This window comes from Cebidichthys violaceus, unplaced genomic scaffold (assembly GCF_023349555.1).
Source record: "Cebidichthys violaceus isolate CVI_PGR_0920_01 unplaced genomic scaffold, fCebVio1.0.p SCAF_23, whole genome shotgun sequence".
NCBI lineage: Eukaryota > Metazoa > Chordata > Actinopteri > Perciformes > Stichaeidae > Cebidichthys > Cebidichthys violaceus.
This window is the reverse complement of record NW_027176406.1, coordinates 9228353-9243115: the sequence shown is the minus strand read 5'-3', so window position 1 is coordinate 9243115 and position 14763 is coordinate 9228353. Positions and strand designations below refer to the sequence as shown.

The window sequence follows — 14763 nt, the reverse complement described above, 5'->3', positions numbered from 1 at the left end:
AATGAAGGGGGGGCCAGTAACCAGTCGCAGCTCTGCGCATTATGAACCATCCAGCGGAACAATCAGATTCACCCTCCTCTCCTCCTTCACCCTTCCTTCCCTTCCTCCCTTACACTCCGTCCCTCCTGTCCTTCCTTCCTGACAATATTAGATTTACAGATAGACACATTCTGATGCTGGAGATCTGACGGTCCAAACATTCAAACTCTGATGTCACTTTAAGGTTTACAAATCTACGCTAACAATGAAGCTGGTTATGAAGGCAGCTGCCTTGATGAGATTTGAAGTGGGCAGAGCCCAACACAATCAATCACACGTCTAGCAGCTCATGTTTGCCTGTTGTGGTGAAGCATTTGACTAATTATGGACCCCACTGCCTTGTAAGCTTGCGCACAATCTACCATTTTGCATGTGGCTCTGTGCGCGTAAAGTGTGCATGTGGGGCGATTGCTGCTGCAGCTCATATTTCCCAGGAGCCCAGGTTGTAAAGCCCACTCAGTAAATCATCTATTCTCCTCTGTCCTCTGCACCCCCTTCTCCATCATCCTCCTCTTCAAACTTATCATTCTATCACTTCCATCTAGCATCCCCCATCCTCAATCTCTCCCCCAGCCTCAAATGACTCTCTCTCTCTCGCCTCCTATAAGACCCCCAACACCTTGTTGTTTTCCCCCTCCCGACACCATTCTCCTCTCCAGTCACGGCACGGGGCCAGAGTAGGAGGTCTGAGAGTGGAAAAGAAAGAGAGAGGAGGTTAAAACAGAACTAGAGATGAGAGAAAGGTACCGTCTCGACACAGATAACGTTGTGTTGAGAGACAGAGGGAAAAGCATAAAATACACACACATATAGACAACCGATGTGGGTGTCTTACTGTGTGTGTGTGTGTGTGTGTGTGTGTGTGTGTGTGTGTGTGTGTGTACACTATGTGTACACGAAGGACAGACGGTGAGTGATGCGTGTTTGCTTCTTTTTCATCCCTCCTTCTCTGTGCTCAAGCAGCAGCAAAATCAATGCTACCTAATAAACGGACAGACAGACAGACTGATAGATAGACAGATCAACAGAGAGGATTCAGCGATCTCAGCATGTATCCATCGTCCTCTCTCCTCTCTGACCCCTACTGAGGCAGGGAGCAGCGTGACATGACGTGGTGCATCCACAAATACAGCAGTCGGCCGGCTCCACAATGCCAGGGCTCTCTGTGGAAGATAGAAGTGGAAGGAGGAGGTGCAGCGTGGAGGCGGAGCGGAGACGTGATAGGAATGTAGACGCCTTTCGCATCTGTGTGTTTGAGAGAAAGGACAGAAGGAGGAGTGAAGTAAATTGATCGGGAAGAGGGCTTACGTTGGCTTGTTTGCTTTGTTTTTTAGTGAGAGACACAGAAACAGGGAAAAATCCAATGAATTATTCTTCATAATAGGCTATTGTAGAGAAGAGCGGATTTGTCAGAAACACACACAAATGTAAAGACACGTGGCATCACAACACTGGACCCCAAAAGTGACGTGCGCCTCAGTCCATCCTTTCTGCTGTGCTCGGCAAGCTTGGTCTGGCAGAATCACACCCCTTGTACCCTATAAGCACCTTATTTAGGTCATTGTGTAAACAAGTGTCCTCACACACACATCACCACGGGTGAAGCACTAGGAGGCTTCAGGCAGGGGAGATAGAAAGGTAGTAGGGAGGACAGAGAATCTCCAGGGGAATCTATAGGTGTGTGTTTTGGTGTGTATGTGTTTGCCTATGGATGTGTGTGTGTTTGCTGTGTGTTTGTGTGTGTATTCAAAAAAGCTGTGGGCCTGCATACATAAACACAAAGAGACCTACACTCACTCACACACTCACATTCACACACACGCAAGAATGAATGCACGCAATAATCACACACTGCTTTGCCTCCTCGCACACAAACTCACTCACACACACACACACACACTGTGTGTTTCAGAGATGAATAATGCTACTGTGCGTCTGGTGGGATGCACCATTGTCCCTGGGGTGGGTTGGATGCCGGGATATTGTGCTGGAACCGGCTGACACACACACACACACACACACACACACACACACACACACACACAAAAACACACGCAGACACGCACACAAGCTCAGTGCTCTGTCTCCGGGTGACTCTGTTCCTTTTATAGAGCAGAGCACTCTCCCACCTCCTCTCTTCCTTTCTCTTTTGTATGAATGCATAAGCACACACTCACAAACACACATAAGCAGGCAAAAGATTACAAACATTGCCACGTGCACTCATACACATGGAACAAACACACCAAACACACAAACACACTCTATGACACCCCTACTGGTATACTGAAAGCATGCACTTCAACATACTTCCAACTTCCTCTTGGAGGAAATTGGAGTTTGCATCTGAGCAGCTCACAGTTGAACTTTTTATGAAACACTGCATCAAAGACAAACCAGATAATATCGCTTTACATTGTTTGTTTAGGTAATACATTTTAATATCTCAGAGTGTTTAGAAAAAAGGGGCTAAGTCTGGGGATCATATTTGATCCAAAACAATAACAATGAATAATGCATCATACAAAGTCAGCTAGAAAGCTAAATAGCCACAGAGGCTCTGTACGTGAGTTCAGTTGAGACTCAGAGCCAGAGTGTTATGAACCACCACGGATGCTCTTCAGATGTCATCTTATTGCTGAGTCCCGCTGTGTTTGAACGTTTGCCTGGTCTCAATCATGCGCTCTTACATATTAACACACACACACACACACACACACACACACACACACACACACACACTGCGGTTGTTATGATTACTTATTCATTACCGATAAGTAATTAAGTTTCACACACCACTCTCTCTTTCTCCTTCCTCTCAGACATGTCAATCATTGCACCAGAGACTGCATCATCTTGTCTGCCCCTCCATCTTGAGAGGCTGAAACCGATTCAGGAGCCTGCACCATTTAGGGGCCATTTTCTACACACACACACACACACACACACACAATAATGCACATTCACACATACACAGGCACAAAAATAATACTGTACATACTTGTATGTTTGAATGTTTGTGTGAAAAACGTTGTATTCAATTGTTCTCAAAGAGGGAAATAATTTTGCTTTGACTTTAGGTGGATGTTAAAGTAGAATTAGACATTGAACATGAGAGGAGGAAATGCAAGATAGATTAACCTCTGGCTCAACAGCACTAACCCTCACTATGTTTCTCTCTTTTCTCTCAACCCCTCTCTCCCTGCCTTCAGAACCCCTAACCCCCCTTCCCCCTTTCCTGTCTCACCTCACCTCCCCCTCCCAGCTCCGCCTGCAGACGGAGGGAGTTATGCAGTCCTTCCGTGAGCGCAGCGGTGGTTACCACAGCAACCAACCCTGCTACCAGCAGGAGCCCCATGAATTATCCCGCCTGGAGACCTACCGACAACACCCGCATCATCCCCACCCCCAGCATCCGCACCCAGGCCCCGGTCCACATCCAGGCCCCGGGCACAGCAGAACCGGCTATGAGGCTCATTCACTGGCGAACCCCACGAGCATGACGCCAGCTGGAGTACCAGGAACTGGAGGAGGACCCAAGGACTGTTACAGCCAGCAAGCCTACCCTGGTTACCCAGGCAATGGTGGAGGGAATGGGAGTGGAAATGGGGGCTCAGCACCCTCGCAGGCCAAGAAAGCCTACAGAGGAAGCAAAGTGCCCACACCAAACCCCAGTCAGCACCTACAGGGTCCTGGGGGCTATAGTAATCACATGGGCCCCGGGAGTTACTCAGCCCAGTATATAAGCGAGGGCCACCTCCAGCAGAAATGGGAGGACTCTGCCCAGTTAGCACAGTATGACCAAGAGATGGTGGGGCGTATAGAGGCTGGTGTTACCCCTGCACCTGGCTCCTCCCAGTACATGGACCAGAACATGCTGGGCCATACCCAGACCCAGTGCCACCAGCCCTCCACCCCTGCCTATACTAGCCCCCACCATCAGCCTCACCCCCCAAACCCTGCCCCCTCCCCTCTCATGTACCCCCAGAGTCACCTTCACTACCCCCAGCACTCACCCTCTCCTTCGCCATACATGGAAAAATGCAGCCCTATGCCCCACTGTTATAAAGGTTACAACATTCCCCCAAATTCTCAGTATGGCAGACAAATGAGCAGCCACAGCAATCTGAAGCAGGGGGGTTACAGGTCGACCCAGAACAGTTATGGCTACCAGCAGCCTCCCTCCAGAAGTTATGAGCAGCAGCCCCCTTTACAGGCCATGACCAACCCCCAGGAGCCCCACCCTAAATACCAACACTACAGCCAACCCCAACAAAACTACTGTCTCTCAGAGCTGTCTGTCAGATCACCAGAACAGTATTATCAGACTTGTAGCCCCTCCTCAAGCCACTCTCCAGCACGCTCTGTAGGACGTTCCCCCTCGTACAGCTCCACACCTTCGCCACTAATGACCAATCCAGAGTCATTCCAGTATGGCCAACCTCCCATGACCCCTGGGGCAGCCTCCTCCTCTTCATCCTCTTCAGCTGGCATGCAGGAGCAAGCCAGTACCAATACCATGTTGATGCCCCCTCGCTCACACCCCTCACCCAATGTGCCCCATGCAGCTCCCCACAGCTACACCACCACACCGCAGGTCCCCACCATGAAAGAACGTTTCTCAGAGAAGCTGTTGTCAAACCCCAGCTTGTGGAGCCTGAATGCCCTCACCTCTCAGGTAGAGAACATCTCTAATAATGTCCAGCAGTTGCTGCTTTCAGAGGCCCTGGTGGCCAACAAGAAAAGTGGTAAGCGCAGCAGTGGAGGTAGCAACAGCAGTGCTGGAAGCGGAGCATCCATTAAAAAGGGTGAGGAGTACAAAAGTCCTCCATATCCAGATGGTGGTGGTGGTAGTGTTGGTGGAGGCCCCATGCAGGACCCTTACTCTACCCCACAACACCAGCCAATGCCCATGGAACTCCATGAGGGAGGCTACTCCAGCAGTAGTGATGAACAACTGGAGAGGGGTTACTACTACTGTGGCCAGGGCAGAAGTCCAGCACAGGCTCCCAATAACACACACCTCAACCTGGACACAGCCTCTTCATGCTCCATGACATCTCCAGATGATATGTCAACCAGGTCTGGAGACTCAGGTCTGCACAACCTTACCCCTGACCCTACTAGATGTCAGTCAGGGCAGGGAGGGGATGGCATGAATACTCCAGTGAAGAGCATTGGCGATGAGAGGTCTCCTACAAGCATTACAATCCCCAGTCCAATGAAACAAGAAAGGGACTCCCCTTCAGATATACAGCATATCAACGAGCCTGTCAAAGAGAACTTTGAAGAATTAGCATGGACAGAAAAATCAGCTGACAAAGAGGAGGTGTCAACAGATAAGTCTCCTGACAGTGAGAGAGATTCAGACACAACTAAATCTACAGAGAATCTGGAGAAATGGTCAGATGAAGAGAAATGTCCAGCTCTCTACAGCAAAGTTAACAAAGGAATGACAGAAAAAAACTATTGCTACAAGGAGACACTGTACCAAACGGTCCAGAGCAAATATGACCCTGATACAAGAGACTCAGTTGAACAGTCCCCAGCAGCTCTCTCTGACTCCAGCCACAAGGAACACTTTGGCCATGAGATGAAATCAGAGACGTTCAAATCTGAGTCCCCAACTGCATCTGAGAGCTCAGTGAAAACATTGCCTTTCATTTCTAGCGGGGACCTTGAACAGGATCAATATTCCACAGAGAAGGAGGACAGCTCAGAGAACACCTCTCCAACCCCTCAAGTTGAGGCCTTGGATGAGAGCAACTCAGACAAGAGACAGAGCCGAGATGAGGAGGATGAAGAGGAGGGGGAGGAGGATGAGGGTTCACAGTATGAGGCGGATGAGGAGGGCGAAGGAGAAATAAAGAAACAACAACATTCTCTTTCCTCTCTTCTGTCTGTAGAGGTTAGGGAGGAACTGGAGGAGGGGGAGAAAGTGTCATCGACTGAGGATCACATTAACAGAGATAGGCAAGAGAAGTCATCTGGGGATCTCTGCAGCAGGACAGAGAGTCAGAGTACAGAGCTCCATACTGACAACGAGCCTGCAGGGGCGCCTGCCCATCCAAATGTAGCAGCAGCAACAGCAGCAGCAGATGCTTCTGCAAGGGAGTCTGCCATTGGTGACACTGCTCCTCAGCCTCAGTCTGCTATGCCAGTCTTCTCAGCTCTCAATGACAAGACAACACCTTCAGCTCAGGCAAGGGATCATATTGATCACAGTGATGCTAAAGTGCTGGAGCCAGACTCTCCTCAGCTGCCAGGGAAGTCGATACTTCCCTCAGCCCCCTCCTGGGCAGACACTCCTCCCTCCCCCAAAAAAGGCGATGAAGACATGGAGCCGGGCATCAGCTGCGCCAGTGCAGTGACCCCCTTGGCCAAGCCAGAACCTATGGCCCCATCTGCTCAGCCAAGGGCATTTGGACGTAAGCATGCAAGGGGCAGAAGAAGAATCATGCATTCAGGTGTAGGAATCAGGCAACAACTAAGCTTAGAGAGAGAGGGGGAAAAGGAAGAGGAAGGAGCCCCCTCGCCTACACAGAAACCCTGCATGTCTCCAAGCAAAACTGTGTTATTCTCGGATCCAATGGACCTAGCTCATCAGGAATCTATTGTGAGCCAGACTCCCAAAATGCTAACTGATGGTTTTCGTTCGAGAATGTGCACTCGCTCATTCAATGCACCAGACTTGCCACCTAAAGTTGAGCCTCATGTAAAGAGAAAACCAGGTCCAAAACCAGGTTCAAAACCTGGGCTCAAACCAGGGTCAAAACCTGGACCAAAACCAGGGCCAAAAGCTGGAGCAAAGCCAGGTCCAAAACCAGGGCCTAAACCTGGTCTTAAGCCTGGACCAAAGCCCGGGCCAAAACCTGGACCTAAACAAGGACCAAAACCTGTGCCAAATGAATCAGAGCTGCCACAGAAAATTGAGACACCTGTGAAACGAAAACCAGGACCCAAACCAGGTTCAAAAACTGGGCCAAAACCTGGGCAAAAACCTGGTCCAAAACCAGCTCCAAAGCCAGGTCCAAAACCAGGACCTAAGCCTGCACTCAAGCCTGCAGATATTTTGCCCCCCGATGACACTGCACCCATCAAGGCCTCAGTGGGTCGCCCTAAAGGCTCAGTTTCTAAGGGAAAGCTGGTACAAGAAGAAACCATTCAACCTTTGACGGGACAGCAAAGCAGGGCCAGGAAGAGCCCAAAAGCTTCAATATCACAAGTAACCCAGGATGTTAAACCAGTAAACCAGGATGAAAAACAAGCAACACACGAAGTGAAGGCTCCAGAGAAGGAGGGTAAGAACATGGTCTTAAGATCCAGAAAGCCCTCACAAGAAAAACTGTCAAAAGAAAAAGTCACAGGGGAAGATATTCTTCCCCTGACACTAACAGAAATTAAAGCTACTGATGATTCTCCAAAAGTAGAGGAACCTGTTACTCTGGAAAAAACTCCAACTTCCATTCCTAATGCAGTCAAAACCACAGATGTTCCAGCAGACCCACCTGCACCAATTGCCTCACCTGTCCTAACAGAACAATCTGAAGAAAAAACATTACTTTCAATAAAACGGAAACGTAGCCCAGAACTTTCTACAACACCAGTAAAGAAAAAGAGGGGTCCAAAGCCCAAACCAAAAGCCTTACCACCTCTAGTGGAACAGGTTGTCTCTACACCTAAAGAGAAGGGTGTCCGTGGCCCCAGAAGAAAGCGAGGGCCACCCAAGAAAGTCTCTGTGGTCACTTCCCCACCCAAAGACACTCCTCCAAACCTCAGTGAGACAGACATCACTAGTGATGTGCCTGTGGTGCCTCCTCAATGCCCCACTAAAACAAAAGTTCTTCCACCACGCAAAGGCAGAGGACAGAAATATGAGGCCATGGTGCAGAAAATTACATCTCCAAGCTCAAAAAAACACCTCCCAATTCCCCAGATGGACAGCAATCTAAGTGATGATGTGACAGTTAGGGCTTTGCCTCAACTTGTTTTAAAGGAAGGTGAGCCCTCTATGCTCATAAATAGCACTGAGGTGATAGAGGGAGAAGTGAAAAACATAGATTCTAGACAGGAAGTACTGAAACAGCGTGAAGGAGTAGTGAGAAAAAAGGAGATGGCACAAGAAAGAGAAAAGCATGAGGTGAGTCAGGAGGCATTAACAGCAGAGGAGTTGAGACAAGGGATAAAAGAAGAGATTGTGAATAAGGAAGAGGCAAGACAAGAACACATTCAACCAGGGATACAGAATGGTGTCAGAGCTGACAAGGTTTGGAGCTCAATAGAGGCCCCAGTTGAAGTCAAGTCTCTAGAAGAGTGGACACAACAGGCCTCAAAAGGTATATCATCTGCTTCCACTAAGTCCACCAGAACTAAAAGGAAGAGATGGGCCATGGTGGAGAGCACAGATGTCTCAGTTGTAGCCTTGGAAGCAGGAAGCCTAATAGTTACAACACCAAGGCTAGCCAAGCAGAGGGCCATTAAAAACAACCATGAGATGCATCTAAAACAGAGGAGAAAGAAAAGAAAGGGCCAAGCTCCTCTAGAAGAAACAGAGACAGTTGAGGAGAAAAATATTGAAACAGTAGAACAACAACAGGAGAGGGTAGAAGAGACGGTAACCCCCACAGAGTCCACAATACCTCTGCCAATCAGCGCAGATGAGATCACAGAAGCCCCCCAGGTAACCAGCACAAAACTCATTCAGAAACCTAGGAGAGGCAGGAAACCATCCGCAAATCCAACTCAGAGGAAACGAGGCAAAGCCTCAGCAGAGCTGATTCCTGGCAAGCCAATGAAGGTCCACAAAAAGCCTGGGCCAAAACCTGGGATGAAAGACGTCATGGAGGTTATTGAGGCAGTAGTAAGGGCTGCAGGATGCGAAAAAGAGGAGAGAGAAAAGGAAGAAATGGAAAGAAGGGAAATAGAAAAGAAGGAAAACGCAGAAACATGTATCGTGGGTCCTGTAGTAACAATATCAGAAAAACAGACTGAGATAATTTCTGTGAAAAGAATCAGGCGCAAACCAGTCCATCAAAGTTCTAAACTGTCTTTCTGTCCTTATGTACGGATTAACAACTCCAGAGACTTTTCTTCTTGGTGTGCCATAGTCAACAAGCCTGAGGATGCGGTGGTATTTCAGAGACGTAGAAAAAAGGGCATACTCAGAATGAGGAATCCTTTCACAGTTGCAAAAGTAGTGCCACACACTGCTGCCATGCTACAAGGACCCTTGGTGAAAAGACATCTAATTGACAGGTGTCTCACATGTTGCCTGTGTGGAAAGCCAGCAAATTACAGAGACCTAGGTGATTTGTGCGGACCCTACTACACAGAGGATGGCGTTCCACGGAAAATGTTGACGATCGAGCACACAGAATCCATCAGGGAAGAGTCACAGAAAACCAATGACAACAACAGTAGCAGCAGTGAAGAACCAAGCTCCTCAAAGAACGAGGGCGAGGGCAGCACAGAAAAGGAGGGCAATACAGAGGGTTCCACTCAAGAGTGCAGTAGTAGCAGGCACCATTGGCGCTACCGGCGGGCAGAAAGAACAGAGAGGATGGGTCAGGAGGGTGGTCCTCAAAGATTAACTCTCCGAGAGAGGTTCAGGAGGATGAAGCAGCTCCAGGCCATCAGCACAGGGGCCCCAAGTGACCAAGAGGGTGGTGACAGCATGTTCAAAAGGCTACAAGTGGAGGCAGAGGCTAAAGAGCACTGGGCCCATGAAAACTGTGCCATCTGGACCAAGGGGGTAATTATGGTAGCTGGGAGGCTATACGGACTGAGGGAGGCTGCCAACAACTCAGTCCAAACGGTACGATAGCAATAAACAGTCTATTCTGAAATGTATGCATGTTAAGTTAAAAATTTAATGGAATAATATGCAGCTTCTTTGAGAAATTGACGTTAACATTTTGACATTTTTTCCTCTCTTTTCCCTCTCTATCCCTATGTCCCTCCTTCGGTCAATTTGTTTGTTTCTTTGTTGATTTTCGGTCCATATGTCCGTTTGTCTGACTAACCCCAGAGCTGCTACAAGTGCCAGATTGTGGGGGCGTCCCTCAGCTGCTGTTGGAGAGGCTGCTCTCATAAATACCACTATGTCTGCGCCAAAGAGATAGGTAAGAGGCTGCAGCGAGAGAAGGAAGAGCGCAACAAGGAATGAAAAGGGGAGAAAAGCCAGGGAGAGGGAGGAGAAATGAGGAGGGAAATTGGGAAGGGGAAATTGAACGTAGGTTTAGTGGGTTGTGGGGAAGGAAAAAATAAGGCAGGTAGAAAAAAAAGAGAGAAATTAAAGGAGAGGGAAGAAAGCATTGGGAGGGAAAGTGGATGTGGGTAAAATGAGAGAAGGAAAATGCATCAGGAAGTAACATTATTGAGTGTGAGAAGAGATGTCTGAGAGTGCTAAGAGAGAGCAAAAGAGGGAAGGAGGGAGGGAAAAGAGGTAGGGAGCCTTGAATAAAGGGGATGATGAGGGGAAAGTGGGATCCTGGAGTGTGCAAGAGGGAGAGTGGGAAAGAGATAGAGGGTGGAGGGTGTGTATGTGTGCATTATTGACCACAACCCCTGTGGCTCCATCCATCCATTCTTCTGACTGGATGTGTGTGTGTGTGTGTGTGTGTGTGTGTGTGTGTGTGTGTGTGTGTGTGTGTGTGTGTGTGTGTGTGTTTGCACATGTGCCCTCCTGCCTCCAGCCTAAATGCTGGCTCTAATGCTACCCTATAGTGCGTCTTACAACCACGCTCCCTTCAATGCTTGTGTGTGTGTGTGTGTGTCCCTGGTCATTGTTGTCAACATAAGTCAGTGTCTGTGTGTCAGCAGCACATGTGTTGTTGTATGGCTTCCCCTTACATTACCTCATGCCAAGGAAGTACGGTGTGAGGATTAGAAGGCCTGCCACGTCTGCCTTTAGCCAGCACAGGGAGCAGAGCGAGGCCCTTTTTAATCCTGCTGAGTGCACCGGCCATGTCTGACTGTCTGCCTGCATCGCAACTTATCCACTCAGTGTCTCTCTTTCTTCTGTTGCTCTCTCCCACTCTCTCTCTCTCTCTCTCTCTCTCTCTCTCTCTCGCTCTCTCTCTCTCTCTCTCTCTCTCTCTCTCTCTCTCTCTCTCCCCTGGCTCTGCCTCTTTCTTGCTCATTTTACATTTAACCCTACCTTTTTATCATTTATCCTTATTTTTCCAGGGGGTGTGTGTGTGTGTGTGTGTGTGCTGGGTTGTTGTGTGCATTTGCCTCATGCTATTTGTTTCATTCATTGTTATTGTCTAACACTCTAGCTTATTCCTTTTCTTTTCTTGTTCTCTCTCCCTGCCTAGGCTGCACATTCCACGAGGATGATTTCTCCATAAAATGTCCTAAACATGAGGTAAGAAAATAAAACAAAAATAAAACTTTAAACGAGTGAATACATTTATATCAATCCTTATATTATCAGTTTTTAGGGTTTAAACTCTTTGACCAAATTATTACTGCATCCTGTTTTAACAGTGAGTCATGCATAGAAGAAAGAATGAAGTGTGGAGAGGATTTAGTACCACCCAGGGAAACAACCTCTCAGACGTTAGTGTTTCCACGTGTGTCCATGTACGGTTTTAGGTTTGTGTTCCCATTAGAGCATTTACAGCCTCTCTCCTCCAAGCTGTGCATTTCGATTTGTTTTCTTTTCCCCCTTTCGCCCAAAAAAATAACGAATGAGTTCACACGTTGCTGTCACAAGCAGCAGCACCATGGCTGGATAGATGATACAGTGCAGAGCAGAAAACACAATTGTCAGCTCTTGTAGAACAGCGAAAGAATAAAATCAAGGAACACGAGGGTTCACGTTGGTGTTCGCTGTACACCTGTATCAAGTACCCTCTCCGTTCCCATGCCAAGACGGGCAATGATCTCATCTTGGACCGACCGATATCTTGTAACCAGATCAATATGTTCCCAATAACCTTGGCAAGCTTAACCCATCAACCACCAGTAGCTCTGCAAACACTTACGTGCCCTTCATGTAATGCTGTCACTCAACGCCCAGTGTTATGACTGCAGACCACTGCGATTACAATGGGTCGCCGTTATTTTGTTAATATGGACAGCCCACTCCACAGTCAACCCTCCTGCGAGACAGACGCCATCTGGTGGTGGCGTGTTCACACTGCAGCACAAAGCGGAAGGTCAAATGCTGAGGGATGGGGGGGAGTAAAGAGGGAGAGATGCTGACATTCAGCAGGGAGCAGCGGTGCATTGAGGCAGCAGTGACAGTAGCCTCCCTTCCTTCCTCCCTCCCTCCCTCCCTCTCTCTGCATCTCTCCTTCCCTCCCTCCCTCCCTCTTCCTTTCCTGTTCTCTTCTGTGCAGACTGACAGGGATGAAAAGCTGGCTGCTGATCAAAACACCCCACCCAGCATCACTGCCTGCTATCCTCCCCACATGCTCCCTCCACCCTTTCTCTCTCCCTCCTCCTCTTGTTATCCCCCCCCCCCTTATTTTGCTTGTGCGATTCCCTGCTGTTCCAGCTCCCTCACTCTGTTCACCCCTCATCTCCTGCGAGCTCCCTTTTTTCCACTCTTTCAGTCATCCTCCCTTCATCCCGCCTCATCCCTTCCTCCATCTTTCTCTCTCATCTCCTCTCCCCGCCTCTCCTCACCTCAACTCCCACGTCTAAGCGGCAGAAATAGAGTATGTGAAACAGAGAGAAAAAGGAGAGCAAGAGAGAGAGAGATTGTTGTTAGCAGGCTGAGGTAGAGCTGTCATCAGCTGAGGGATCTGAAGGTCTGTGTGCGGGTCTGTGCAGCGCCAATTTACGCTGAGCAGCCTAATCAAAGGGAAGAGCAGACACATACGTACACGCACACACACACACACACACACACACACACACACAAACCACCCCCACTCATGGGTCCCCCTCTGAAATTCTCCCTCTGCCTGTGTTCAGGGCTGGAACACATATATCAATGAAATCACACACACACACACACACACACACACACACACACACACACACACACACACATGTTGCCCTCAGCTGTGGCTTCTCTAGAGCTAAGGGACACACACTGTGTGCGTCCACACAGGTTCGTTAACGGGTTACCTGTAAGCTCACACACGACTACACAGAGAGACAGGCAGGATGAAGAAAAAACTGTTTTGTGCTGCGGCTGAGTGGGAACAAAAGACGAATGGGGGCAGTTAAAAAATGAAAGAGACAGGGATGGAAAGAAGAAGAGAAAAGAAGGGCAACAAGAGAGAGAGGCAGCACTTGGGGATGGGAGAAAAAAAAGAACAAGTGAGATTGAAGGTTTAAAAGAATGAGTTACTCCAGAGAGGTAAACAGAAAGAGGGAGAGATAAAAAGACAGCGAGAGCGAAAGCTGCTGGTCTGAGTCCAGGCCATAAGGATGGGCAACTGCCAGTTCAGAGAGAAGACAGGAAGGGTGAACGAGAGATACTGGGGGGCTGCGGAGGCGGATAAGGGGAAAGAAAGCGCTCCACCACCACCACCACATCAGTTCAATTAGTAGGCGTTCCCGCTGTGTCTTTCACAGTGGAGCTGGTTGACTGGCCAGCTGCATCCATCTCCCAGCTCCTGCACACTGCAGCCAGCTCACTTACATGTCTGCAGACCTGCACAACGACGGTGCATGTATAGCACACACATGTATAGCAGTCACTGTGGGAATACCTCAAAACCTCTGTCACAACTCGTACTTTTCTTCCTCTGTGTGTTTGTGACTTGAATTCATGTCAGTCTCTCTTCCCTTCTTCTACAGGACCTGTAAGATATTCCAGTTCACCATCTCCACCACCAACACCACCTCTCAGACAAGCAAGCATCACCCTATCCAGCAAGGCAAACAAAGATGCTGTCCTAACAGCCACCTACACCTAGAAGACACGGTGATGAGTGATGACGGACAGGCGCGTCGGCCAGTGGGGCTGGGGGAGGATAAAAGGCTGCGATGCAGTGGAGCTACAAGCCCCGGAGGATGGCTCCGCAGAGAATAGCTGCTCCCTGAACTCGGCCTGGAAATGTGTTTCCCCAACTGAGCCCCTTACTAGAAGGCAGAAGGCAGCGGCACTGTTTAACAGGAGGATAGGCCGCGCTTTAGAGACTGTGTGCCTAGAGCCCAGTGCACAGGGGGCTGTTTGAAATGCAGAGCGAGGAATGTGCGTGTGTGTGTGTGTGTGTGTGTGTGTGTGTGTGTGTGTGTGTGTGTGTGTGTGTGTGTGTGTGTGTGTGTGTGTTCTGCCTTCGGATGGGTTACTATCATATTCAGACACCTGGCGGACACTGATTGGACGGGAGCATCCCTCTGGCCACCTTGTCTGTGGGCCAAGAGGTGTGTATGCGCGTGCGTGTGTGTGTGTGTGTGTGTGTGTGTGTGTGTGTGTGTGTGTGTGTGTGTGTGTGTGTGTGTGTGTGTGTGTGTGAGATAACCACAATGTCATTCTACAGCCACATCAGCGTGTTTGTGCCTCATGTGTCTGTGTGAGTGAAGAAGTTCATCTCTAATTCATGATGTCATTGCATCAAAAAAGCAGCAGCCAACCACTGGATGTACTATCTCAATGTGTGCGTTTGTGTTTAAAACAAGAGACAAAATGAAACAAAAAAGGAAACTGTACATGATGACGTGCTTTACAGGTTCTAAATATTCTGATATTGAAGAGTTGAGAAAAAAATGGACGCAGTATTTTAATATAATGCTCTTATCTTCGGATATGTATTTTGA

At 48.7% G+C, this 14763-nt stretch overlaps 1 protein-coding gene across 2 annotated transcripts in view; it reads left to right on the top strand.

Moving 5' to 3' along the window:
* The window catches only part of LOC137878270 (retinoic acid-induced protein 1), a 39713-nt gene extending 25825 nt beyond the window's left edge, over positions 1 to 13888 (top strand). The window contains exons 2-5 of one of the 2 annotated variants that reach the window (XM_068718501.1): positions 3252 to 9853; positions 10067 to 10160; positions 11358 to 11407; positions 13801 to 13888. In XM_068718501.1, the coding sequence (XP_068574602.1) occupies positions 3329 to 9853; positions 10067 to 10160; positions 11358 to 11407; positions 13801 to 13809 (6678 nt within the window). In that variant the 5' untranslated portion in view covers positions 3252 to 3328 and the 3' untranslated portion in view covers positions 13810 to 13888. Of the gene's footprint in view, positions 1 to 3163; positions 9854 to 10066; positions 10161 to 11357; positions 11408 to 13800 lie in introns of those variants that run through there. The other variant, XM_068718500.1, reaches the window with a different exon arrangement.
* The last annotated feature ends 875 nt before the right edge of the window (positions 13889 to 14763 follow it).